The sequence below is a fragment of the Lutzomyia longipalpis genome, chromosome 3, assembly GCF_024334085.1.
Source record: "Lutzomyia longipalpis isolate SR_M1_2022 chromosome 3, ASM2433408v1".
NCBI lineage: Eukaryota > Metazoa > Arthropoda > Insecta > Diptera > Psychodidae > Lutzomyia > Lutzomyia longipalpis.
Window position 1 is genome coordinate 7,804,835 of NC_074709.1, and position 27,382 is coordinate 7,832,216.

Genomic DNA, 27,382 nt, shown 5'->3' on the forward strand with positions numbered 1-27,382 from the left:
ATTTAATCAGGCGATGGAGTCCTTGTTCTTCTTCGAATGGCCTTTATTTCCTTTAAAAAAAAATGTAGCCGTTTTTTTTTGTAACAGAACAAATTAAGGAGATTTTTCTCTCTCAAAACAGATAAAAATGTACAATTCATGAGCAAGAAATCTCTCTCAAATCACTATCGTCCGATGTTTATGGGTTCATCAGCCATTCCAAGTTCATCCGTTGCCGCCTTGGAGCCTTTCTTCTTCTTGGAGTACCAGAAGAACATGATTGCCGATATCAAGTTCACAGCGAAGCAAATCCACGCCAAGAAAATCCCATAACCAAATCTGAAGGAAAAAAAAAACATTAAAAAGATGCAGATTAATAATCAAGAGATTTTGAAGCGTTAAGGTGAGTTGGCTCACCTGTATGTAGCGCCTTTGGGGAAGGTGTAGGCGAGATGTTCCTTTTGGTATTCAATAGAAGCCGCCAACACCTGAATAACAACGAGACTCGTTGCCGCTGAAAACAAGAGAGTATGCAAATGAGATGGGGGGTGGTTTCCCTGTGCGAGGGTGAATTAATAAAATGCAGGAGAGGAGCAAAACTTTTCCTAATGGACTCTAAATGCGATGCCAACACTGAGGGAAAAGTTTTCAACAAAAAAAAACTTTCAAGAACTTTTTTTTTGTTGAATTAATAAAACGTTCTGTTCTATCTTTCCACTGAAAGCTGTTAATTTCTATTCAAATTTATTGTATTGTAGTGGAAAGGAATGAAAACTTTACTATTGATGATTTTATTTTATTTGAATTTAATCGTTAGGTCGCCATTTTACTTTCCAAAGCGTCAGTGAAAAGGATTTTTCGTTTTCTATTTTGTTGTTGAAAGTTCTTAATGAAATAATAAATTTAATTTAAAGATTAAGGTAAGAAAAATGTAAGGAATTCATTCAAATGAGTTGAATTTAGCATAAAAAGTTGCTGCAATGATCAGAGACGCTGCAACTGTCCGCCATTTTGAAAGACGCCTTAACCTGTTTGTCATTGAAACGAAAATTCGACAATAAATTCAGTTTTAATCAGTTTTAAAGGTTTTAAAGCATTTCATCTCAGTGTTTGATGAAGTTCTATACTTTCTCTTTAGCTTCCTTCGGTTTTTTTTTGTTGCTCCCCTCCCACCAAAAATCCCACCCTCTCTGTGAATTGCCCTTTGGGGGATGATTTCTTTTACAAGTATTTACCCGATATAAAGTGAATTCCACCTGCTAGACGCTTAAACATGTAGCGGGGATTGAGAAAAGTGTAGATTGAGAAGAAGAAGCCCATAAACATGATGAAGAGACTGAGCACGGCAAAAGTGGCTTGCGTTCTTGTGTAATCTGTAAGAAAAACAAGAGATTTCCCCAAATTAATTGTCTCTCAAACACTTGCAGTTAATTTTAGTATAGCGTCCATCTCGCGAAAAAAAATCCGTGGGCGTCGTTATTTATTCTAAATAAATTTTTTTCTCATCCCTCTTAAAAGAGGAAAAAAAAAACGTTTTTGTAGTTCTTTTAGTAATTTTCCGTGCACGCATCGTGATTTATGGGTGTTGTGATAATTATTTTTCGCTGAAAAAATACTTTGTTAGAACTTTTCTTAAAATTTAGGAGTGAATAATGTAGTTGTGACAGAGGCATTAGTAAATCATTATGAGTGTCTCAGGCTCAGGAGTGCGGTAATATCAACCTTTCTAGTTTTTTCTAGGATGACTTTTCTTTATTGTAATTATGTGGTTAATAATTAAGTGAAAATTCATGCCTCACATTGGGGAAACTAATAAATTTATTCTGCTTTTTTGAGTTAATTTATCTCACACTGATTTATTCCTTTTTGCTTCGCACGAATTCTGTTTCCCAAGGAAAGAAATTTATTTTGAATGTTTTTTTTTTGTGCAGAAAACTCTGTGAAAGATTAACGATATAATTGGGATGCAACTGCCATGACTTTCTTTGAACTTTCACCATAATTTCTCAAAACAGAGACTCATCGTTGAAATTTATTCAGAATAATATTTTATTTCTCGGGAAAATGGGGGAAAAAATAAAGAGATTGTCGAAAAAAATCTCTAAACTGCTTTTAACGAGCTTTTCCGTTAATTTAAATTTGAATTTTGACATATGATTATTTACGAATTTACACGAAGTTCAAATTGTGACAAGAAAATTAACTAAACGTTGGAGATGTAGGAAAAACAAAGAAAAATTCTTGCGGAGGAAATAAAGCAAACCTCGTTAACCACACGGTGTAAATTAGAAAGGAAACTAATATTTGTTCTGTGTAGAGAAATGTTCCGCATGAGAGATGATTTTAACCGCAAACGGAAGTATTTGCTAAGAAGAAAAATAATTATACATAGAGGAAGAAATAAGCTTCCTGTTTTAATCGTTTTTATGTTCCCTCAATTTAATCAGTTCAGGAACAAACATTATTTCACCTGTTGTAAAAAAATCGTTTTTATGTTCAAACACTTCAAAAAGTTTGACTTCTTAACGCTTTTTTATGCTTTCTACGAGCATAATAATAATTTTTCGCTTTCCTCGCAAATTCAGAGAATTTTTTTACTCGCAAAGAAGGGCTTTTAGAAGAGCCTGGTGTGTCTGTTTTGTGGCTAAAATTTACATTGTGGCAAATCAACGCGCGAAACACCTGATTTATTTTGCAACAAGAGCCAAGAGAATGTTGCAATTTTATTGTTCCCGAAATCTAATTTAAAATCTAATTTCACACGGCTATTTTTGAGGGACTTTCACAAAGATTATACTCACTGATTATCTCATCATCAATGGCAGGATCTAAGTTTGTGGGATCTTCAACTGATGAGAAGTCATGATATTTGCAGCGTTCTGTAAAGGAAAGATTTTTAGCTCTGGGGAATGCAAAATTTAAATTTATTAAAGGTTTATGTAATTTTATTTAATAGTTATGATCGTTAGAAAGAATCAAAGTAAAAATCAAACAATTTCTTAATTTTAAGGACTTCAAACTAATTTAAAAATTTGTTTAAGAGTAAGGGAAAGTGTTAATTTCTGAAAAAGATAAGTTCTTGTTTTCACAAACAATATAAAATTAATTTTCAATTCTAATTAAATGTTAATTTTTTAGAGATAGTTTTCCATATCATTTTCCAGTTTTACAACTTGGAATTTTTCCAATTTTTCATTCAATTTAATTATTCAATTTTTTTCAATTTTATTTTTCAAATTCTTAGTCAAAGAACATGAAGAATAAATCAAGAATCAAACAAATCTGATTAGAAATCTACATAAACTAATTCTTACGCATTGCCTTTTTATTTTAATAATGTACCTAGTAGGTAATAAAAATCAGTTCGATCTTTTAGAATTTATCTAAATTGGAAATTTTTAACCAAGGGGTGTTTATCTGACGAATATTTTGATTATTGTGGCGAATCAATAATTTAATTCATCATAAATATCCCTTGATAAAAGCTGAATAACATGAAATCGAATTAAACTACAGTCCTTTAGGCTTGAATTTACTACTTTTTAGGCTTTATTTTTAGTTCTTTTTAGGCTTTAATTAAATAATTTTTAAAGCTTTTTGAGATTGAAGGCTGCTTTTTTAGGGTTGCACATACCAAATGGTAATACTTTTAGGTTTGAATTTAGCACGTTTTGGGTTGAATTTACTACTTTTCCGCTTGAACTTAATACTTTTAGGATTTAATTTTAGTGCTTTTTTTTTAAACTTGAATAAAAACTTTTTTAAGGGTTTTTCATAATTTGAGGACTCTGTTTTTAGGGCTTGAAATTACCAAGTTCTGGGTTAAACTTACTACTTTTTGCCTTGAATATACTAAACTTTTTCACTTTTCCACGCATGAATTAATATTTTTTAAGCTTTTATTATTCAATCTCTGACTTTTTAGGATTGAAAAAGATATATTTTTATGCTTAAATTCATTTTTTATTAGGTATGAATTTACTACGTTTCGGGTTAAAATTTACTACTCAGCTTTTTAGTCCTCTTGAAGCTTGATTAAATATTTTTTGAGCTACAGCTTTTCAATCTGAGCCATTTTGAGATTAAAAACCAATATTTTCAATTCTTTGGCAAATCATCCGAATATTTTATCAATAATCGCCAATATTTCCGAAGATCCGAATAATTTCATTTAGATAAACACCCCTTGTTCTTAACGGTTTTAGCAATCTAACTTGGAAATTGTAAGTCTAAAATACAACATTCCTTTAAGAAATTAAATTATTTTAAAGAAATCTCCCTAACTTTCAATTGAAACAAGTTATAAAATATTCAATAAATCCTTAATTTCTTTACACAAAACTACATAATATGGTTCTATTTCAATGACCATTACTGTTTAATAAAGAAGGAGTAAAGTCGATAAAATAAATAATAGAACTTACTGAAGGGGATGTATTCGTAGCCATTGTCTACTCTGCCTTTCTTGGGCGGCAGCGGTGGTCTGATGATCAACTTTGTACCATTGGGTGAGATCATTCCAATGGGGATCTCCATGTCCTTTGCAAAGGACCACAGAAGGTGAATGACTTTGGGTTTATCCTCCCATCCATCGAATAGGGCACTCCTCAATCTCTCTGGGACTATCACATTGATGTACGTCCCATTGATGGGGATGGTTGACAGTGCTGCCCCAATGGTTTCATTGAGGGCTGAGACATTTGTCGGATTGAGCATGAGCATCCCTGATCGACGATTTGCCACTGCCTGGGTGCCGTCTGTGCCATTGAATTCGAGTGTCTTGTACTTTGTCTTGAGCCCCTCAAAGTCCGTTCGTTCCCCACGAACCCAACGTCCAAAGAGATGCCTCCGGAGGTTATCGTCGATCTCTGTTACGGGCTCCGGGAGCTCCTCACTCAGCATCTCCTCCACAAAGTCCATCTCGGCAATTGTCTTTTTCAGCTGATTAATCTGCGTGGCATTGATGTAGGCTAACGTTGTAAAATTCCGCGCCGCCGTGGAATTGGCCATGACAAAGGGTACCAACCCATATCGACATATCCTCCACAGGCCCGCATGGGATGACATGAAGTACCTCCTTGTCTCTGGGATGAAGATCCCTGTGGAAGGATTTTTTTTAAGAAAAGAAACTCATTCCCTCGCATTCCCAAATCCACAAAAGAAACATTAACGAGCCCGAAATTGCTCTCATGTGCGCGCCTTTTCATCTCCCACAAATTGGCTTTCTAGCCTCATAGAAATCTTCTCAATAAACCTGCCAACTTCCCAGTTGATTGTGTGTGATTTTTTTTTCAATGCACAAACCCCTCTGGCATGAAAAAAAGCGACACTCATATTTATATATTTTTAAATAAACTCCACAACCAGAATGATTTATCTTCCTTTTTCTTCTCACTAAAGCGAAACTTATACCCACTGACTGTGAAAACTTTGCGCGGGGGGATTTTTTTGTGCCTTCTTCCACATTTTACACATTCACGCACATTTTTCTTTTCTTTCCCAATGGGAAAAGGAAGAGAGAAAAAATAGTATTTTTAGCGCCATCCCCTCCTGCCGTCCTACCGCGTACACCTGATTCAAAATAGCGCGCCAATTTACAATCCCATATCCCCCCTCAATAATCCCCAGTGCGGAGGTATTGAAAATTAATCCGTAATTGTGGATTTAGTAAAAGTTCAGAAGAGGAGGAGGGAGGCAGGGAAATTGGTGTACAAAAAGAGCGGAAAGACGATCGATTGATCGAACTATTTGATCAACTACCGATCGTGCAGGAAATCCTACAATTAGAGAAGATTAATTCAGCCCATTCGACCAATCAATTGAACCCATAAATGCCAACCCGTGTGAAAAAGAATCTCAACTCCTCAGAGTAATTATCGGGGTTCGATGGTACATGAGGCGGGGGCAGGCTATTTATAGGCAGTTTGGTGTACAAAATCACCACCAGATAAAATGTTCTCGGCACATTCTTAAATTTCCTGCAACTGAAGCATCTGCCGCTCACCCGAATGGGCATTTCATCACTTTCATTGAAGCATAAAGTGATGGAGATAAATCTTATGTCCACGGTAGCGTGCAAATTTGCAATTAAATTGACTGTGGAGCATATTTACTGGGAGGGTTTATGTTGCACAGACTTGAGGGAAATGCGAGGAAAAGTATTTCCACAAAATCTTGCCAAATGATCCGCGGAAAATAAATCGATATAACGACAATGTATCATTTTAAATTTAATATATTTTAAACATTTATTGCCTTTTTTATTGCACTTCTATGAGAATTTTAATTAGCCTGCAAATTCCTTGAGAAATATTTAGGTGAAATTTTTGATAGCTTTTAGCTAATTTTTGCCGTAAAGTTTCAAATAGAAAAAGTTTTTAAATTAAGAAATTAAATTCATGAAAATTGTCGAAATTTTTATTAAAAGTCTAAGTGAAATATGTATTGTTTACCGTTCAAAGTAAATTAAATTATTAAAAATATCTTATATTTTTTAAAGCTTAAGAATGACGATTTTTCTAACGTTGGACGTTTCTTTTAAAGGTTAAAACTAAAGTTGAAAGAAATTTACCTTATTGTAACGCAGAAAAAGACTAATTGATACTCAATTCCACTTTTTGCGACTCAACTCTTTTCTTATTTACACTCAGCCTTTGACTAATGTAGACTCAATTTTAAACTAATGTAGACTCAGCCTTTACCTTAAAATATTCGCTGCATTACTTTTTTTTAACGTCGCCTTAAGTTAAAGCTCGCGGTTACATTAGGTATTTTGTAGTACAGATAAGTTGAAAATTGAGTCTACATTAGTCAAAGGCTGAGTCTAAATAAGGAAAGAGTTGAGTCGCAAAAAGGGGAATTGAGTCTCAATTAGTCGTTTTCTGAGTCACAATTATAGATGGAGCCTTCTTTTTAATATTTGACGTTCTTTTGAAAATGATTTGTTTTGACCTCTAAAACAAAGCGAGAACTTCCTGAATTTTTAGGGGATGTTAGACACTCAAGCACATTCCCTGACTTACGCCCCTACAATTAAAAGCTTTTTAAAAGATAATCCTATAAAGCACAGTTAAGCTTTTTAAGCTCTTCTCATTTCAGAGTCTTAAAAATTCTTAAAGATTTGTTGAGAAGATGAACAGATATGACGTTATGTTCTTTTATAAGTAAAAGTACGACGGATTAGTCTAAAAACGAATCTTTAAAACTTTAACGAGAGCTTTTGATTTTCCATTCTTTTTTAGAAGACTTTTCCGTGACGAGTAGACTGTTTTTTTTTAAAAAGCTTACTGAGCTTTAAATCTTTTCTCTTAAAGAATATACTTATTTAGAAAAGGTTTAAACCTATGTAAACCACCACTGGAACTAAATTATTAAGAATAAAACTTTCCCATCTCTATTTGATTGATAAACGTGCCACATTCATTTAATTAAATTGCAAACGGACATTAAACTATAAAATTATGAAACAAAAACTTCACTGAAAATGGAAAATGGGGAAGGCTAAAGCACGATACTAATAAAAAGTAAACTTAAAACTTAATATTGAAATAATTAAGCGCTTAAATTGCATTTTCCTCGGCATTTCTTTGAAAATTCTGCACTTTTCTCCTTTGGTTGTGAAAATAACTGTGGGTTTAATTACTCATTCTCTCGTGTCTTTGTAACCCAATTTAATAGCCCCGGGGGCCACATCTATTCTCTGCATTTAATGATATGTCGATTTCTCTGCCGTTCGTTTGAAAGTTCAAACATTTGGATCTGCATTTCCCGCATTTTCCCACATCTATTGGTGACCGAATGCCACAGAAGAACTCTACCGAAGAATTATGTGATTTTTATCGTTTTTTTTTGAGCAATTTTACAACTTTGAGCAACACATTTTGGTGCTTAATTGGTGGGAATTTGGGAGAGATGTGTTGAGTTAAATAAGTACCTCGTCCACCGGAGACGATGAACCAGTGATCAGTGGCTATGGCCACAATCCAGATGATGGAGAAAAGCCCAAGGGTGGCTGTGCATCCAAGGAGGACCCTCCGTTGGAACATAAAAGCCTCCATCATGGGCTTTCGCTCATCACGACCGAGTGATGATGTAGACATGATTTTTGTGAGGGGGCCGGAGGAGGGTCAAAAACACAAAAACCACCAGAGAGTTTTCCTTTGATCTGTGCGAAAAAGACTCCCCAGGGGGATCACCCACAAATTAATAACACGCGGGCACTGCAGCACAGTTGTTCAGAAAAAGATTTTATCACACTTTTCCGCCTTCCGCACAACCAAACTTTTGAACTTGACTGCTAATGCGGCTAATAATAATATTGAATCGTAAATTTCCTGTTCCATAGTCACAAAATATATGCTATAGTGTGGAAAATCTGTCTGTCGATATTCCCTGACAATCACAATTTTCACATTTTATTTTTTTTTGCCTCCTATATGCTCTCTGCCTTGGGAAATGCCAGTCTGAGGAAATTTTCACAAAACACTGATTTTGGTGAATAAAAAAAAATGAAAGAAAATTCGTGGAGCTTTCAGAGGATGTTGGAGAGTTCAGGAAGGTGATGAAATTTAATCCTGATGGTCCTTCCAAATGGGATTATTCCTCAGCACACCAATTATTCTGCACGTATTGTTGGTTTAGCTCCGAAATTGGGTGTTGAATTTCACGAAGAAACAAACAAAATGTGTAAAAAAAAATCCCTTTTCGGGAACCACTGAGAGCTCCAAATTCCTTAACGGCTATTTCCACACACGCGCGCGCGGAAAGAGAAGTTCTGAGATCGAGGCTCGGGCACTCACTGAAGATGTTAAATTCAGCAAGAGCAGCCACCAGCTTTAGGTGCCAGTGAGCCCGATTTTTCGTCGGCACCACGGTGAAATGTAAATGGGAGACCCCTCGTCTTTGTTTGAAAAGACCGAACAGGCTGTAAATAAATATTCGCGGGGGAATCTCAAAAAGAATTTCTCGACCAAATAATTTTCCACCCCGTGCACGACACTTTCTCCCAAAACTTTCACCCGGAATTTTTTTTATGTGAATTTTTCTATTCACCCCTCTCGTCTTCTATAGATAATTTAATTCTTTTTTCTTCCCTTCGTTCCCCACTAACCCTCTGTATGACTTGCAAAATGCTGTTGTGTCCCTCTGAGTTCTCAAACAGCAGCACAGCATATATTTTTCAAGAAGTCTTGGCACGTTTCCGACAGCGATAATTTCACTCTGAGACGAATGCGACGAGGACCGAGGGAGTGTGACATTGGCTACTACTAGTGCATTGTCCCAGAATAATTGAATTATGTACAACATATTAGGAGAAAGAGAGGAGTCATGCCCTTCAATCCCACCGCTCTGTGCACTCCATTTAGGCAGCTAAGTAAGTGAGAAAAATCAACCCCAACTCCTTCCTTTCCCTGCCCTAATACCCGCAAAGAGGAGAACATAATTTGGAATTAGAGAATAAACAGAGAGCAAGGAAATTATGCATATACTCCGAAATATATGTCGCGACTCACAAAAAATATGCCTAAATAAATTGTAAAGTTAACAGAGGTGCGCCACAAAAAGGGCTCGAGGCAGTTTTGTTCGAAAAATTACCGTTAAAATTCTCAAGAAGAATTCATTCGAAAGGTTTTGAATAAGAAAGTAGGATGGTTATGTCCTTTCGGGTTTTAGGAACGTTACTTAAGGATCGGAAGTCGAAATGAATCCTTTTGAATCTTCTTTGCTTATTTTTGTAGCTGAAAATTACCTTTAAAAATATTTTCTTATGTTGTTAAAGGCTTCCGGTGTTCGTCAGAGGAAATTCCCGGTTCTAGAAATTGTTAAAAAAAAATCAAGTAATTTATGTAATAAACTAATGTTGAATGTTTTGAATAAATGTGTCCTTTCAGCCACTGAAGAAGAGCCACTATTAGGCTCAAAAGCTTTGGCTTAAATTGCTGCTTTTCCTTGGAAGAGCGGGAATTTCCTCTGACGAACACCGGAAGCCTTTAACAACATATCCATATGTCAGAAAAGAAAAAGATTAATTTTATTATAATTTTCCTTTTTCCGAAATTCTTTAAATTCTTTCCAGGATTTTTAGTAGTATGTATCCTTGTTTGAACTTTAGTTAAATTAAAATGAAAGCTTTGATAAAGACTGTCAAAAGCTAGTTCAAGCATAGAAACTTTTCATAACCTAGATATTCTCAGAATTTTTTGAATTTTTCACAAAGTCTGACTTCAAAGTTATCTAGAGTTTTTTTAGCCAAAATTCATGTTTCGCTCAAGAAAATCTGAAACTTATCAGATTCTTTTTTTTTCAGAACCATTTTTCATTTTTCACTTAAGAAGCTATGATAAACAGGGGCTATATTCTCTAAGAGTAAAAAACTTTCGTGATAAACTCCCGAAGGCATTTTGCGGGGAAAAAAGTGAGGAAAACTTCACGTAAGCGTGATCATCTAATACAAAAATGCATCCGTGATAAAGTCCCGTAAGATTTTCCCGGTTTTCACATTTCTTTTAAAGCGCTAAAGCCTTCAGGAATTTATCACGGGAGTTTTTCACTCTTAGAGAATTCATGCCCAGGAAAGGTTTTGCTGAATTCTTTTACCAAAATTGAGAAATTTTCAATGCTAACTTTTGAGTAAAGAACAAGTCAGAATAAAGTGAAAAATAAATGAAGATTAAGAATAAATATTGAGATAACTTTCAATTTATTTTTCGTTGTATTAAGAATTATCATTTACCTAAAAATTGAAGTAAAAAGCTGCCAAAATCCTAGTTTTAGCTTTTCATTCATTAATATATCTCTGACTTGATCAATATTCTCAAGAAAACTTTCCAATATTTCACTCGAATTTTACAAGAAATAAATTTTGTCTATAAAATCCTCATTATGTCCCCTTTTATGATATCCTTCTGGGATGCAATTCTACTTAAGAAAATTCATGGAATATGAATCCTGTTTCACTTGGGATCATGCCAAATATTGCAATATTCTTGTATTGTTGTTCATGCAATAGAAATTTCCTTGAAGCTTTTTTTTTGGGAAAATAGCAGAGAGCTTTCCTATTTTTCCGAACAAACACTCAAGTAACAATAACTAATAGTTCTTTACCACCCACGCTTTCATATATATTTCGCATTAGAGTCTGGCATGGAAGAAAAACACCAGCAGTGTGACAGGTTGTACCGTAAATTTCCTTTGCTAATTCTCTCACGCACAGCCTTGGCGCGGCAGGAAAAGCCAGGAAGATCTCAAAGCGCGAAAAGCTCAAAATATCTAACTTGAGAGTATCCACGACTGATTTGTGTTTTCTCTCTTCCTCGGCGAGAATGACTTCACAATTCAAATAAACACGCATTGGTGCCTGTGGGGCCACAGGATATCACGTCTCATGGGGTGCTCCCCGCGCAATCCTGTTCACATGAAAATCATTCTAAATCTATAAAGTCCGTTTTATGTTTTTCATCACATCGCCCAACCTGCCCTCCGCCCACCCCCTTTGACCTCCTCTCCACGTGGCCAGCATCAATTGTTCAGCCACAGCAGCATGACTGTTTAAAGGAACGATTACGATTTGGTTTTTTGTATTTAAATATAGCATTTGGCTATTAGGTGTTGGATCATTTAACTGCCTCACGTGACGTCATGTCTTTTTGCGGAGATAAGAATGACGCGATCGAGCGCCAGATCTTCACGATGGAGCCGCACACATGCCGTGCAGGAGGTTTATATACGCAATAATAGCCACCAAGACCATCATTCTTCGGCTGTGCTTCTTCTTTCCTTCATTTCCTCGCACCAAATAATGACGTTTTGATGGGTGTGCGAGGAAAAGCGGGAAAAGCGATTGTGGAGAGATTTTCCACCCCACCACACCTCCCACAGATGGGCACAGTTTTCTGCACCTTCTGTATCATGTGATTTTCGGCATGAAATATAAAATTAGCCTAATCGCGCGGGGTGAGTTGCTCACTTTTCTCTGTCTCATCCAAATTACCAAACAAACAAATATATATTACGCGATGAGAGGATTTTGTATGAAGGAAAAGGCGAGAACAATCCTCGTGTGAGAAATTGAATCACCCTGCTTTTCTTGTCAAGAGAGTTCTTGGCACAGCTTCCAAGTCACAGACATTAAAACAGATTCAATTTCAATCACTATTCTGTGTAAACATTCTCCCCGAAAAACACACATGAGCAAAAAACGAAACTCTAAGAGAAAGGCGTCAGTTGACCGATTTGATGAAAATATCGATTTAATTTCCAACCACTCCTCCTTCCCCCCGTACCAAATTTATTTACCCCACCATCCCTCTATCAAAATATTTAGACAAAACTGCAGAGAATTGTTAATTTATTTCGCAAGAAAATGGAACAGAAAATAATACAAAATCATTAAATTAAACAGTGAACTAAATAAATTTAATGCATCGTTAATTGTGGTCACGTTGCTGTGAGAGAGAAAATTCAAAGAGATTCCCCCGAACATTTTTCCATTTCAATGAGTCAAGTGGTGGAAAAATTGAATTATTTGCCAAGGAAAAAGGGGATGGAATCTTCACGTTCATTAGGACTTTTTCCATTTTAATTACGTATGTTCTTGTATTTTGAAAGATAGTGCAGAAAAAAAATCAATGGAGAAGTAAAAGTTTTTACGAGAAGAAGTACAATTTGCTTGAAATTCTCTTTAGTCATTGCAATTGCTTTTTTTCGGGATGGTGAAAAGGGTGCAGCAGTGGTGGAAAATGAGGTAGATAATTTACATTTTATTTATTTGAGAAGGAAGAATTTAACAAGAATTTTCAAACTGGAGTCATTTTCTTTTAGAAAATAAAAATTCGGTTAAATAACTAAAAAAAATAGTTTTATTTAAAGATTTTTTCTCATTCTGTTACAAATAATTTAGGCTTTGCAATAGAAAAAAATTAGAAGACAGATGTCGCCACAATTTTACGTAGCCCTCTGGTGAGTTAAAAATCTCAATTTGAAACATTAAATTTATCATAAATCATTCATAAAGTATTATTTCTCACAATGATAGGCCCCTAAAGATAAGTAGGAAACTTTATTTCTCTTTTTTTCGCGAGAACTTTCATGTTAAGTACCTTTATACTTCCCGTTTTTTCCCCTTTTCCCCCCTCCCCTGCAACAAATGTTCAAAATTGAAAATGTAAGTAAACTCACGCGGAATGAAGGTCCTTCTCCTCACAATTCTTGCTAAAATACGCGCAAATTAAAGCTCATTTCCCTCATTTCTGTGAAAATTGATGAGTTTTGTGAAAAACAGACACACACACCTTTCGCACGGTGTGGTTAATAAATTGTCAGCTAAAATATTCACGAAAGGTATGAGAAATAAATCTTAGAGGTGATAAACAAAAAATGTGATTCTGTGGCTGGCCAATGTGTCGAAATATTACCAGAAAACCCCTTTTTCTTGGGCCGAACACATGTTGCAATTTATTTCACGAGCAAAAGAAGCAAAAAAAAATGAAAAGAGAGTGTGAGATGATTTTTCTCCTCTTGGCCAAACAGATAATTTTCACATTTGGAACTCTTCTCCTAAAAATACAATTTTCCTAAAATAAAATCAATGAGCGAGGGGGAAATTCTTTTTAGAAACTCCTATTCTTCTTCAGTTGAGAAGAAGATCAAATTGTTTTGTGTTTCTATGTGCGAAATTTAACGCAATTTTCTCACTGTGTGGGGTGAGAATTTGTGGGGTCAATTGGTGCATGAACAATTCGTAGACAGATATTTATCAATTAGTTTTGTCTAAATTGACCATGGATTTCTCTTCCCAAGTTGCTCCTCTGTTGCCAATGCAGATCTCAATTAACACTTGTTATTTCGTAGGCAATATTTATTGTGATTCTATTTTGGGGATCATACAAAACATCTGTGCTATATCGCACAAATATATGATTTCACATGAAAATCTGCGAGAGACTATTTGCAAATTTGCGAGAGAATGAGCAGAATTTCCTCATTAGCTCGTAAGAGTTTGTTTCAAAAAATCACAGCTATTGCATGTGGGAATAAAGTGATTAACCCTTACATGCAAGCTGTATATGCTGCAAGTATGCTGCATACATACTGCATTTACTTAGAGCTACTTTGTGCATGCTTCACCGGTGTTTGAATGAGATTGTAGAAAATTGCATGGATGCTTTACAGAAATTTCAAGCATGATTAAGCCTTGGAGAATTTTACTGGCCAAAATGGCCAAAAATTGGATATTTTTCAATTGTCACAGAATAAAATCTCTTTAAAAAAAAATAACGTGATAATTTCTACATCTGTGTATGGAAGTTCCATTACTTCAAGATCGTCGAAAGAAAACTTGGAAAAACATTTTCTTTTAAGAGAAAATGAGGGTAAAACTTTTGAGGTTAGAAACCTCGATCCTCCAAATGTTAATGAAAAATGTATGATGATTTATTAAATTAAAATATATATTTATGGAAATAGCATTAATGCATTAATGAAGCTGCATGCACACACGTTTCATGAAAAAAGCTAACTGCATATGCTTTATAGATATTTCGTGATGCTGTAAGAAGGCTGTACGTGTAACTAAAGATAATTATTGATTGTGTTGTATGATGTATGTTTCAAGAGTGCTGCATGAAGAATTTCTTTTTGATCCTTCCCAAATATTCTTTTTTTTTTCAATACTTCTAAACTCAACACATTCAAACGGTTAAACTTTATTATCTCTCCATTTCTAACACAATTTGCCATACTTTTCATTAAAGTACATACAACATACAGTCAAAATATGAGTTATTCTCCCCTTGATTTGGAATCAATCAGTGCGAGAAAGTGATTGATGTGACGGAGTGTGAGAGATGCTCGAGCATCCAATTGCTTGTAAACAACCTAGAGAAGAATTTTCAAAAGAGGAGGCAACTATAAGTGCTTTTGGCCTGATATTTAGCAACTTTTTGGTGCGGATGACTAAATGAGAAAATATTGTAACCATAAATTCAGGAAAAGCTGTATAAATTAGCAAAAGAGATGAGAAGGAGAGCTTAAAGATGAAGGAAACAAAAAGAAACTCATTACGCCCATCCGTTAGCATTGAAATATTAATAGAAATTCAATTTAATCTACTTTGTTGCGTCGTTTGTAGTTAATAAAATTTTATGGAAGTTGAGAAAATTCGAAAGAATAGTCATCCCGCTTAAAACTACTTGCTAAAAACACGGGAAAATTCACATTTTTCTTGTTTTTATTGCTTCATGAAAACTCACCTAAGAAGTTTTTTTTAATATTAAAATATTGCAGAGTAAAGGAGAAACGCGTTCTCAATTTTATTATTTATGGCATAAGCTTTAGGGGGGAAAACTTGTGCAAAAGCTCCGGGAAAGCCCCACCATTTACCGTTTTCACAATTTCATAATATTATATCTCATGGACATTTGGAATATTTTGAGTGCAGTTAGGATTTAAATTCGAGTTTCAGAGGATGGGGTACGGGGAAATAGTTTCGGTGGAATAATATTTTATTAAAATTGAAAAGCTTCCAAAGTTTTATTTCTATGGGAAAGGATAAATGGAAAATCATGATTATTTTCGCTTTATTTTCCCGAAACTATTTTTTAATTCATTTAGTTTTGCACCAATCATGTCAATGTTTTCCAACTGAAATTATGGACAATTTTCTTCATTATTCGGTTCTTAGAAGAAAAAGAATTTAATCTGAATTAATACTTTTAACGGGAAATTTCGAGATTTTTTTTTTTATTAAAAATTGACTTTTCTAAATAATTTTAAAGTGAGTTTTCGCTATTAAAGAAAATTCCTAAACATATCTGGGTTAACACAAAACAATTTTCAATGGAATTTTGATTTCCTTGAGTGCATTGAAAGCAATTTTCCGTGAAAATTTATTTCACTATCAAGGGGTAAAAGCTCCAAAAGCTCTTGTGGATAAATCACAATGAATAAACACATGCGATAAGGCTTGTCAGACGATGCTATTCCAATAGAGAAAATGAAATTGGAGGATTAGGTGAGGAGCGATCTTGTGTTGAGATTACTCATCGTTTCTTCATACACAAGTTTACACTCTCGAGGACCCCACTGAGAGCTATTGTGCACCTCGTACTGTGTGCGAACATTGTCTCAGAAATTCTCTTTTAGAGGAAAGAAAGAGGAAAATGATTGAAATGACATCGAGGAAAAGCGGAATATATATATATGTCCTTCCAGGCTCTCACCATCAATTGCAAGGAGAAATTCCACGACGTGAGGGGAAGTGAATCCTGCGCAATGGCACTGTGGTGGATTTTTCCGCTTCGCTTGGAAATCCTACCGGAAAATCCTTCTGCACAGAAACAGTCTGTGAGTGCTTTGTGTGTTGAACGGGTGTACCCTTTTGCACTTTCCGCCATACGGAGTGACTTTTTTTTTGCTTGTCCTGAGAAAAATCTCATTGAGAGAAAATCTCCCGCAAAAGTGCAAAGAGATTTCTTTTCCGGGGGGTTTCTCAATTGCAAGAAAAGAAAATTGGCTGAGGATTTTTTTGGTATTCTTGCGACAGGTGTGTGGGTGTAAATTGTGCGAGAGATTTCGCAGCATAAAAATTGACTGAATTTCGTGCTTTTTTTGTTCTGTAACGCCTGAAGCGTATCCATTTGCCGGGTAAGTCGTATTTCACATCAATTTAATTTTATTGGTGGATAAAATTTGTCTGGTTTCACCCAGTTGGTGAGCATCGTAATTTTACTCTTAATCTGATTTTCGACAATTTAATTGTGAGTCGATAAATTTCAATTACACCATTTCATCAAGAATCGGCAAGAAAAGGGGTTTCCCAACCCTCCTGCTGTGCCCCTTTTCAAAAACCTCGGTTTGAACAATTTCCCTGTAAAATTCGGGGAAGTTTTGGGAAGTTTGGGAAGTTTCGGGGGAAGTGGCTGGTGGGGCCTTTTAGCTCCTCATCGCCGCTGCTGGTGCGAGCTTAATACAATGGGCGCATGATGCAGACGGAAAGCTGTCGATGGGAAAAAGGCGAATGGGGAATTGTGGGCAGCCAGAGGGCAAAATTTGCACGATTCACTGACTTCGATGGGATTAATTTTGTCGGAGCAGACGCTGAATGTGGCGGTTATTTATCTTCCACCCTTCAAGTGTCACAATTATAATTAAATGTGTCACCAAAGTGAAAACCTCATTTCCCACTGAATTCTTTTTACTTTTTTCTCTCCATGTTTTGTTTTTATTTTCTTCCCTTCATGGGTTTTGGGGGTGCCTCTTCATCCGCAACGGCTATTCCCAAGTTCTTTTTTTTTTTTTGAAACATTACAGATTTAAAAGGAGGCTCTACCTATACACGAACACACCCTTCCGCCGTGGTTTTCCATTTTCCATTAAATTTTAAATTGCATTCATTTGAGAATTTCCTTTTTCCGTCTCGCATGAAAAGGGGAATGCACGCTAGCATATGAATTTCATACGTAGAAGGGTTTTAAAAAAGAGAATTCAATGGTTGATGGAATTTCTGCTGAATTTTTAAAGGAATTAACTTAGATATGCTCAGGATTTTTTTTTTATTAATTTTCACAAAGTCGGGCTTCAAGTCTAGAAAAATAAATTCTGAAGAAAAATTCTTTGAAATTCCGTAAAAAGATTAAAAAGCTCTCTTTAACCGAATCTATTCGATTTATAATACTTTTTATAACATTTTTGTGCATTCAAAGAAGAAAAACAATTCTAAAATTCTTAACAAATTTTCGCGAAGAAAAGAATCTTTAAATAAGTTCTTAATGATTAAAAAAAATAAAGAATTTAATAAGGAAAAATTTATTTCCTTCTTTTCACAAAATTAATTCATTTTATATCCTTTTATTGGGCATTATATTATTTAATTAAAATCCCATTGTGACTCACAAAACTCCACAAAATTATGTAGATATGTATGTGAATGGTGTGGAGGGTCAGTAAAAAAAAGCTCCCTCTAAGTGGGATGTAAAATATACGGTAAAAAGTTCAAAGTGTGTAAAGGAAAATTTATATGAGATCCTAAGCTTTTTCCTCCCATGTGAATTATTTTAAAACTTTCCCACTTTAGAGCAACTTCGTACCTCCCACCCCGCCACATAAATAGCATGCAATAAAACACTAAAATTATGTCGAAAATAAATGCTCTGCCCATTTTCCTGGGAAAATGTTTCTATATGCGGGATGTTGCAATTAATATTCTCCAATGTTGTAATTCGAACTTTTTGCGATTTTATGGCTTTTCTCGGTATTTTTGCCAATTGATTCCTAATTTATGGGACGCAGCAGAGCATAGAAAAAATCGCCTCATGTGCGCTACATGAAAAGTTCATCTAACGCATTGTTGCTGAAGAAAAAGAAAAAAAAGTGACGAGAAAATTGGGATAAAAGTTGCTTTTTCGTTGGAATCCAATCAAGTTTGATTAGGAAACCTTCCCCCTCCCTGACTATCGTGAGCTTCGGAAGCCGGAAAATTAAGGCAGGACCTCAGGTGTGAGAAAATTTCTCTGTGTGAGATAATAAATACTCGATACATCTCCATGAGGCGTCCATAAATTGATGAACTTAATTGGATCTCACACAGTTCGATGCTATTGATTTTCTTCGTCACTCCTGACACACCTGAGAAATAAATCGAATTTCGACACCCTTCAAGATTATGCCATTCACTGCCCCTTATTGGATATTTCTCTGTGTGAAAATTAAAGTCCAAACTCACGAGTTTTCCCACCAAAATTGTTCAAAAATCGCTCTAAAATTTTCGTTCAATTTGTTAATTTTGATTTTAATTTCGCTTCAATGCACAACAAAGGAAATTAAATGCATTTATTGGCATATTGCATAATCTGCCTCTCATAATTTGTCTATTGGTGAGAATATTTTGCTAATTTTCCCCCCAAAAATTCATTTGTGCGGGTGCATTTCTCATCCATTGACCCCATTGACCCCCAGAGGGACATTTCCCACAGCATGGGGTTGCATAGCACTAATTTCGCGTATATGTGCAATCAATTGTATCAAATTAAAATACAAACAATTAAAATAAATGTTGGGGCAGCTCCACAAACATTGCAATTAGTGATTATGTGGGTGCTGTGAGCAGTCAAAGTGGCGGTAGGTGGATAATAAAGTTAAAAATTACACATGGAGTCTCGTAGTGAAGCTCTATAAAGTCCAACTCTATAAAAGCTCTCTTAAAGCTCCGATGTGGAACATATAACAATGACATGAAACTATTCTATAAAATTTTCATGAGAAGTTTATGCTCAATGTTTATAGAAATATGAAATTAATTGTTTAATAATTTTATTTTTTCTGCGTAATTATTTGCTTTATTTTTTGTTTTTATTATATTATTATTACATAGGGGAGGATGGGGTAATTTGGCCACTTTGGCAAAGTCATTAATGCAATATCTTGGTAAATGCTAGAAAATCCATTTCTCCACAGGAATATTCAGTTTCTTAGCCCAATGAATTTGAACTTCTCTTGGATGTAGTCCATAATAGTACCGAGAGCATATCTTCATGTAATCTTCAAATGCGTCTTCTTGCTGTTTAGTAAACCCAGTTTTTTTCCTGTATTTTTGTACAGTGAGGGAAGCGTTTGGAGCGTCTTGATTCCCTTGGAAATATCGCCGGAGAGTTGTTCGTGGAACACCAAAATGCCTTGCTGTGGTTTTGATTTCCTTCCAGTCCTCACAGCCTGGATAACATCTTTGAGCTTCTCATGATCAAGTTTTTGTAGCTTTCGCTGATAGTTTCTGGCCATTAGAAGGATTTTATTAGGTTAAACACAACGTCACTCGGATTTATAAGAAAATTAGTCAACTAGTGTTGTTTTGAAAAAGTAATGTATTAAGGATTATTTTCGTAAAATTTTAACTGATGTAAATCAAAAACATTAAGAAGATAAAAAGGAGTTTTCTCTGTCCGGTGAGCGCCAGAACCGGACGGAGAAAACTCCTTTTTATCTTCTAAACTTTACGCCAGACACACTAATTTACAAAAACATTAAGGTGATAAATCGTGAATATTAGTTTTATTTCAATTGAAAAGTTCTTCGTTTATTTATTTCAAAAATATCTTTTTTTAATAATCTCAATAATGTTCATTATGATCAATTAAGTGGAACCCAATCACAAATCAATATAATATCATCCAAAATGATGATTAAGAAAGAAAGGCTTTTGTTTTGCCCAGAAAATCAAGTGACCAAATTACCCGTTCGGGGGGTAATTTAGCTACTTTTGCAAAAGTTTAGAGAAATGGAAAATTCAACCATTTCTCTTCGAGATAGAGAATGGTGTTATACGGGGAAATTGTAAGCCGGTAAATTTCCTACAAAATAATGTGAAAAAGTGGCCAAATTACCCTGTCCTCCCCTAATTATATACAAATTCACATACCTACCGAATAATTTATTACAGAAATAAAATGGTCAATAAAATACATTTCATTTGACCAGTGAAAATGGTGAAAATACTATATTCCGATGATTATAAATAATGAAACATTATTTTTATCAATTATAATTCGACCAATTTATTAATATTACCAACTTATTGCTTTTCTGCTTATTACAATCTCACGTTAAAATTCGACATCGAATAATTTATTAACATATTTGTGTGAAACTTTTAATTTTCCTACCAAAATGATTTTTTTTCTCGAACTAAAAATTTCTGGAAAACTTTCATAAAATTATGCGAACTTGTTCTATGCCAAAAACGAATAATCAAAAATTTTCCATGAGCCAAATTCTGTCTCAAGTGAAAAGTAAAATAGTTCTATTCTCTTGCACCAGCTGTTAAATAAAATATAGTTATTCAGGGAATGAGAAATCGACATTCTGCGGGTATTCAAGTCTTGAGGAATTCCTAGAGGTTCTTAACTCTCCAATTGTTCTCCCCTCAGCATTATGTATTCATTGCTTTCAAATTGCTACAGGAAATTCAAGATGCAATTCATTTTCCACCCCCCTCTGTCTCATTTTGTACCCACCATGTCGACACAGATGACAACTATGCACCATAATCTGCCTTTTGAAACGGAAGCTCCCGGTGCTTCTTTTCTCTCTTTCGTATTTTGCCATAGAGTCTACCATGAGCTTTTCGCTGAATTAAATTGTGCGCTCTCAAATATAAAATGCTTTCAGTTGGGGAGCGAGGGAGAAAAAAAAAGAAGAAGAGGAAGTGACGCCGTACTAGTTGCAAAATACTATATATTCCACATTGCTAAATCAGATAAATTCACTCTTGTGTGTCTTGGTGAATTGGCAAGTGGGACAATTCCTAGACAATTTGCATGAATGTCCCTTCATGGGGGAATAATTTTATCTCATGGAAATTGTGAAAAACCTCGAACCATTTGAGGGGTTGTATTCAGGCAATGTTTCTCTCTTTCTCTATGAAAATCTCTGTCCACTACTATCTACAAATTCCTTTCTAGAGCCGTCACGAGGGCTGGGGAGATGGAGCATTGTGTGAATAAAATGTTTTTCATATTTCCCGCACTATCTCCCCCAGAGAGCGGTCCCTGAACCGCAATATTTTTTATTGTTATTGAGCCATGGTCTATTTTGGGTGGAAGTTGAGAGTCTCCAAATATGGGGGCTGAGGGGAGACACAGAGAGAACATAAACTACTCGGAAATTGAGCTTTTAAGCACAAACACATCCCCATCCATTGGGGGAGGGTGGTGGTTGTATATAGCAGTGAGATGCCATCAGTATTGGCAATCCCAAATGATGGTAATTCACCTAATAAGATGGAGCTTAAGCTCCAAAAGAGGAGATTTACCCCATCCCCGCCCCTGTTTTTGGTTGGAAGTTGAGCTCCCGAAAGATCTTTCCATCTCTTCCCTATTTACGATAATGTATCACTTTAGAGTGCGACACAGTGAGCTTTCTCCGGCTCTACATATTTATACATACATTTATTACGCCCCCAAAAGCTCTCACATGTGCCTCCCAAAATGGTGATCCTCACAATGACAAACGAATGACCTCCTGTACCCGAAACACATAAAATATTTGCAACTTATTCAAGCACACGGCAAAAGAATAAACAAGAGGGTGTGGGTTGGAACATAAAAATCATTTTTGTGTTATTTACAGTCTGTGCCACCATGTGTAGTCTTCCAGCAGCAGCCAGAAAAAAAGCAAAAAAAGGATATATAAAACTATGACCCTTCTCCAAAAAAGCTGTCCCATCACCCCATGCCCTAAAAGTTCGTGACCATTTGTCTTTTTTCCCAGAAGAGCTCTCCTTTCTCCCACATTCCGGGGAAGCAATAAAAAACTGATTAGGAACCCATTCTGCATACATATTTCCGCATATTGTATATTCAAAATGTGACGTGTTGGGGTGGTGGGAAAGAGAAATCGAGGAGGTGTGGGGGAGTGCTTTATGGAGTACCATACAGGGTAGTTAATTGAAAATGCGCGCCAGACTGGTGTTGGGAAAAGAATATTATGGAAAAGCGTGGGATGTGATTGAAAATTGGAATGAATGCACTCAATTATTAATTGATCGTTCATTTGTGGGAAATAATTTATTCATATGGAGCTGTGAGGGTGGCTCTGCACATCGCTAATTAGAGAGGACTTCGATCCCAATAAATTCTCATTGAGCGAAACATTACATCTGTGGCATTATCGTATACAATTCACACTTTTTTTGCAGGGGGGATTGAAGGGACTTTGCAGGGAAAATTGGGAGAGGGTTGGGAGCTATATAGGGGATGAAGGGGAAATTTTTTATTAATACGTGCGAAATTCTCAATGAAAATAATTATTAATCTCAAAAATTAACTTGAAAATTCTTCTTTGAAGGAGTTTATTCGTTTTTTTTTGTATGAAATAATGAAGAAAAATGCAATCAAGAAAATCTTTTGAAGATTTTTCCAAAAATATCTATAAGAACGTCTATATTGGGTTTTTCAAGGGGGATTTATCTGGACGAAATTAATTGAATCTTCGGAATTATTTGGATTATTCGCTAATAATCGGATGATTTTCCTAGAAAATTAAATTATAAGTCTAAGCCTAAAAATATTAAATTCAAGCATAAAAACACTTAAATTAACCTCTAGGCCGCCAAGCGGGGTCGTTGAACGACCCCAGCTCTATATTTCGTGCTATAACTTAATAAATATAAAAGATACCATTCCCATCTTTTGGAAATAAGTTCTTTGGTTATCTGAGGAGGTTGTGTAAAAATTTCAGCTCAATCCGTCCACCACAAGAAAAGTTATTAAGGAAAATGTAGAAGAAGGGAATTCAAAAATTCGTGTAACGGCCATGCTGCGGAAAATTTCTTAGAATGAAGTTAGTCACATCATAAATCATATGGTTGAAGGGGGTTGAAGGGTTGTGTTTACTTTCTCAGCTTTACCATCTCAGTGTCAGAATTATCGCGAATAAGTAACATAAACAACATAAAACATAATTAGAAGCATATAAATGTGCAAAACAATAAAGAATATTCGAGAAATATTGCCATTTATCACGGCGCGGGAAGTGAGGGGAATGTGGGGAAGTAGTGAAAAAAAATAGCAGTTGCGGTCAACTTCGTGGCAAATTTCTCACGAAGAAAGTGTGAAAAATGAGTGAAAAATGTTTTTCCCTAATATCTTCTTCTGCGTGTTTCCGGGTGGCGAATTTGTGATGCAAGGGGCAAGAGGACTATATAAGGAGTCTAAAGGTAGTGACCCGACAGTTCCCGGTTTTATAGTTTATGAGAAAATCGACTTCCTTCTTGGGGTCGTTCAACGACCCCACCTTGGCGCTCTAAGGAAGCTCCAAGGTCTTGGCGGCCAGCAGGTTAAACCGAAAAGTTTTAAAATTAACCCAAAAAAGTCTTAAATTAAACCAAAAATTCCTAAATACGTTTTCAATATTTTTCGGTTTTACATTTTTCGGATTTTAGCAAAAGATGTTCATGTGAAGTTAAATATTCTGAAATATTCGGACGATTCGTGTAAAACACCAAAATATTCGCCAGATAAACACCCCTTGATGTTTTTCTTTACAATTGCGAAGGCCGGGGAGAGAGTGTTTGAGTGTTTTAGTGTTAGAGATCACTTTAAGTTATTTCTTAAGGGAAATTTTTTTTTCAACCTGAAAATTTCAACAAAAAAATGAAAGGAGGATTTTTAAACGAGAAAATGTTTATAAACATAATCCAATGTTAGAAAAAGTACATCAAAAGCTATACAGCAGAAACTTAAAAAAAAAAAAAATAAAATGTCAAAAGATCCTTAAAAACATTTGTAAACTATTAAATATTAACAATTTAATTTACATTCAAAAAGAGAGAAATTTCAAACAGCTAAAACACACATCGATACCTCTTGTACCTTTACGTAACATTCCTACTTCAGTCGGTTGAGTTTCCTAATTAATCCTTTTGTATTTTGCTTGTTGCTGAACCCTTTAGTATCCCTTTGGTGTTCCTTTAATCTGTTGCCGACAGTCCCATGGGAACAATATTCCCATTGAAAGTTTGAGAATTGTCCCAATCCCAGAGGTAAATTTGAAATTAAAATGGTGAGAAAGTAAATAATCTCCATTGAATCTCCAAAGTCATGCAATGGTTTTCCTTAATTATTCGACTAAATCGTGCCTGTTATCGCAAAATTATTAAACGTATAAAATTTCCACTCTCTTGTGCGGCAAAGTTAATGGCATGTCTACCTTCGAGAAAGGTTAAATAATTCTCAGGTTTCAATTTTGAGACACCAAAATGAAAATTTTCCTCTCATGTTGGCACGTAATGCCCAAGTTAGTTGTTACGTATAGTGTGGGTGGGTGTAGGGTAGGTAAAGAGTAGATTAGAATCTCATATTTTAGATGGTGCACTGCAAGGGGGTGGGAATGTGGGTGGGAATAGGCAGTATTTGCGCCCCTCATCAAACACGGAGATGTTAGCACACACACACAAGTTGGACAGCAACTCCTCCACTATTTATTCAGTAGGGGAGGGCGGGGCTAATAAAGTCACTTAAGGGTTTAGAAAAAGCCTAAAATATGATATTTCCTAGCTAGATAGAACAAAATGATCTGAGAAAGAGTTATAGGGCAGTAAATTTCCTAAAGAAATGAGCTAAACATTTCGCTTTATCCATTTGGGAAATATGATATTTTGAGCTTTTTCTAAACCCTTAAGTGACTTTTTTAACCCCGCTCTCCCCTATATGCGGAGGTGGGATAATTCAAAAGGACTCCATGCACAACATGCTATAAACACCCATCGGACCGTCCCCCACACAATGGGTGACGGAGAATACTTCCATATTTGTGAATATGAGAAGTATGGCCATGTGCTTTTCGTGTCGCCGTAATTGTGACACTCTCGTAAATGACTTCATGAAACAAGAGCCATGCGGAGCTCCCGTGGGACAGGGTGGGCACAAGGCATTATCATTAAATTTGAATTAATTGTCTTGGTCTCCGGAGCTTTTCGCATTTTATCTATTCCTTTTACTTCCTCGGCTAAAGTACTTTTTTTTCACACCCTCAGATTGCGGAAAATCTCCACCCACAGAACACCCAGAATTATTTATCCCCTTTTTTTCCAAGCCAAAAAGGAAGCACACTGTCAACGCTCGATAAACCTTTTCCACCATGAGGGAAAGTGGAGGGAAAATTGTATTCCTTCTCCTAGAAGCTTTGACGCTTCCGTCAATTGTGTTGTCTCCTCAATGGGAGTGCTTTTGACATGATGAATGAATAAAAGTTTCAGTGTACACACGATTAATGAAAAACAAAATGAAAATTCTAAGGACTTTCTTCCTGAATTATCTTTAAAAAGCTCTCTATTGGAGCTTTAAAAGCCTCTTGAATGTCTTCCTATATCGCGATATTTTCAACGTCAAATTAATGCATTTTACTATTTTCCCATTTTAAAAGCTCCGCATAAATTGAAAAGCTCCTTGAAAAGCTTTTCAAAGTGAGGAAATTTCAATTATTTCTCTGTGAGCAAATCAATTTATTTTTCTACTTCACCTCTCTCGGTGAAAAGTGAGAGATACCAAATGCAAAACGTGTAGGATTTTTTTATTCAGCATATATTTTTCCAAGTGCTCTCACTAATTAATTTGTCACTCAGATAGAAAACAGAAATCCATTTATCAGCACTACAAGGGCGCACATAAGCGACGAGAGAAACATGAAAAGTGGGTGATAAATGCTGAAAATAATTCCTTTAATCACATTAAGTTGCTTTTTCTTCCACACCCCGTTTGAGGTTTAAGGCAGAGCATTTAAGGGGTGCTGCACATGTATACAAAATTCATCATCCCCCTGCAAAATAATGTGTTGTTACCTCCTAATCTTGTGCAAGACTGACATTCCATAATCCTTTATGGAAATCACTTCTTTGTTTTCTATTTGGAAGCACCATGTAGGTAGTAAAAAGTCCTGAGCTGTCAGGAAAAACATCCTGAAATATTTTCACTTCCATCAAGAAAAACAGACATGTTAGCTTTTTTCGTTGCTGCTCCTGCTATGTTTAAAGCCCCTCCTATGTATAATTTAGCATTGTAGCTTTCACAGGGTGAAAAAAATGCATCCGTGCTTTGCATATAATTTTGATAAAAGAAAATTTTTGCGCTGTTCTGCCATTTTCTGGGGGTGAAATAATCAAATATTATTTTGCAAAATGAAATTCGCGAAATTGCAATTTTCACCCGACACAACCACCTCGAACCCCACACGCCCCTGGGAAAGGATTTTTCCCTCGTGGAAAAATTTAATTTTCCACCGTCTGTTTTATTCCGCGAAGCATTTTCGTGTGGGGATTAAAGGTAAAAATTCGTTGGTGAATTTATGAGAAGAATTTTTCGCAAAATCACGACCACCCCATTTACCCTTCATCAGCATTCCTGGAAAAAATTTTTTGATTGAGGTGGTTAAAGTCGCAAAAAAACCATCGTAAACCCTTCAGGAGCAAAGAGAGAATTTTTTGTGGCTTAAAGGGAAAAATTAAAAAAGTTTTAATTATTCCCAGGTCACGATTTCTCACCCCCACGCTGAGGAAAATATTTTATATATAGAAAAAATCCATTGTGTGTGGGTGGAAGTATTAGTGTTGCTTTAGCTATTGTTGCTGACCCACAGGATGGACTCATCCCCATGATTTGTCCTTAATTGCTGAGGATTATTTAACCCTATAAATTGTGAATGGATTACACCCCAAAGCACCCACTTCTCACTCAAAAAACTCCTTCATTTCCTTCAGAAGAATCCTCCCTCGCATTGAGCTCTCGCCTCTACCAGAGCCAATTCCCAACACCCCCAAATCTCATACAAAAGTGCATCCGTTCAGGAAGGGTGTCTCTCATGCAAATGAGACAATATCTGATTATTTGTGTGTTGATTTACTTTTATCTAAATTTATTCT

General features: G+C 35.6%; 3 protein-coding genes across 3 annotated transcripts in view; 1 reads left to right on the forward strand and 2 right to left on the reverse strand.

Moving 5' to 3' along the window:
* LOC129791903 (probable hydroxyacid-oxoacid transhydrogenase, mitochondrial) overlaps nt 1-27,382 on the reverse strand; it is a 294,221-nt gene that overhangs the window by 183,520 nt on the left and 83,319 nt on the right. The gene's annotated exons all lie outside the window — the stretch shown is intronic.
* On the reverse strand, nt 23-8,869 carry LOC129791914 (uncharacterized). The gene is made up of 6 exons (XM_055830538.1): nt 7,913-8,869; nt 4,404-5,078; nt 2,781-2,858; nt 1,215-1,352; nt 397-493; nt 23-318 (listed from the first exon to the last, which is right to left on the reverse strand). The coding sequence occupies exons 1-6, from the start codon at nt 8,076-8,078 to the stop codon at nt 165-167; spliced, it is 1,308 nt and encodes a 435-aa protein (XP_055686513.1). The 5' UTR covers nt 8,079-8,869; the 3' UTR covers nt 23-164.
* LOC129791799 (uncharacterized) overlaps nt 16,316-27,382 on the forward strand; it is a 59,498-nt gene continuing 48,431 nt past the window's right edge. The window contains exon 1 of the mRNA XM_055830324.1: nt 16,316-16,620. The gene's annotated coding sequence lies outside the window, so the exon portion shown is untranslated. The remainder of the gene's footprint in view (nt 16,621-27,382) is intronic.

Excerpts from the sequence above, each read along its gene's own strand:
- LOC129791914 (XM_055830538.1), bottom strand. The coding sequence starts at position 8,078 with ATGTCTACATCATCACTCGGTCGTGATGAGCGAAAGCCCATGATGGAG. Across the intron at positions 5,079-7,912 it reads CATCGTCTCCGGTGGACGAG|GGATCTTCATCCCAGAGACA; the intron begins GTACTTATTTAA and ends ATCCTTCCACAG. Across the intron at positions 494-1,214 it reads TGGAATTCACTTTATATCGG|CGGCAACGAGTCTCGTTGTT; the intron begins GTAAATACTTGT and ends TCTTGTTTTCAG.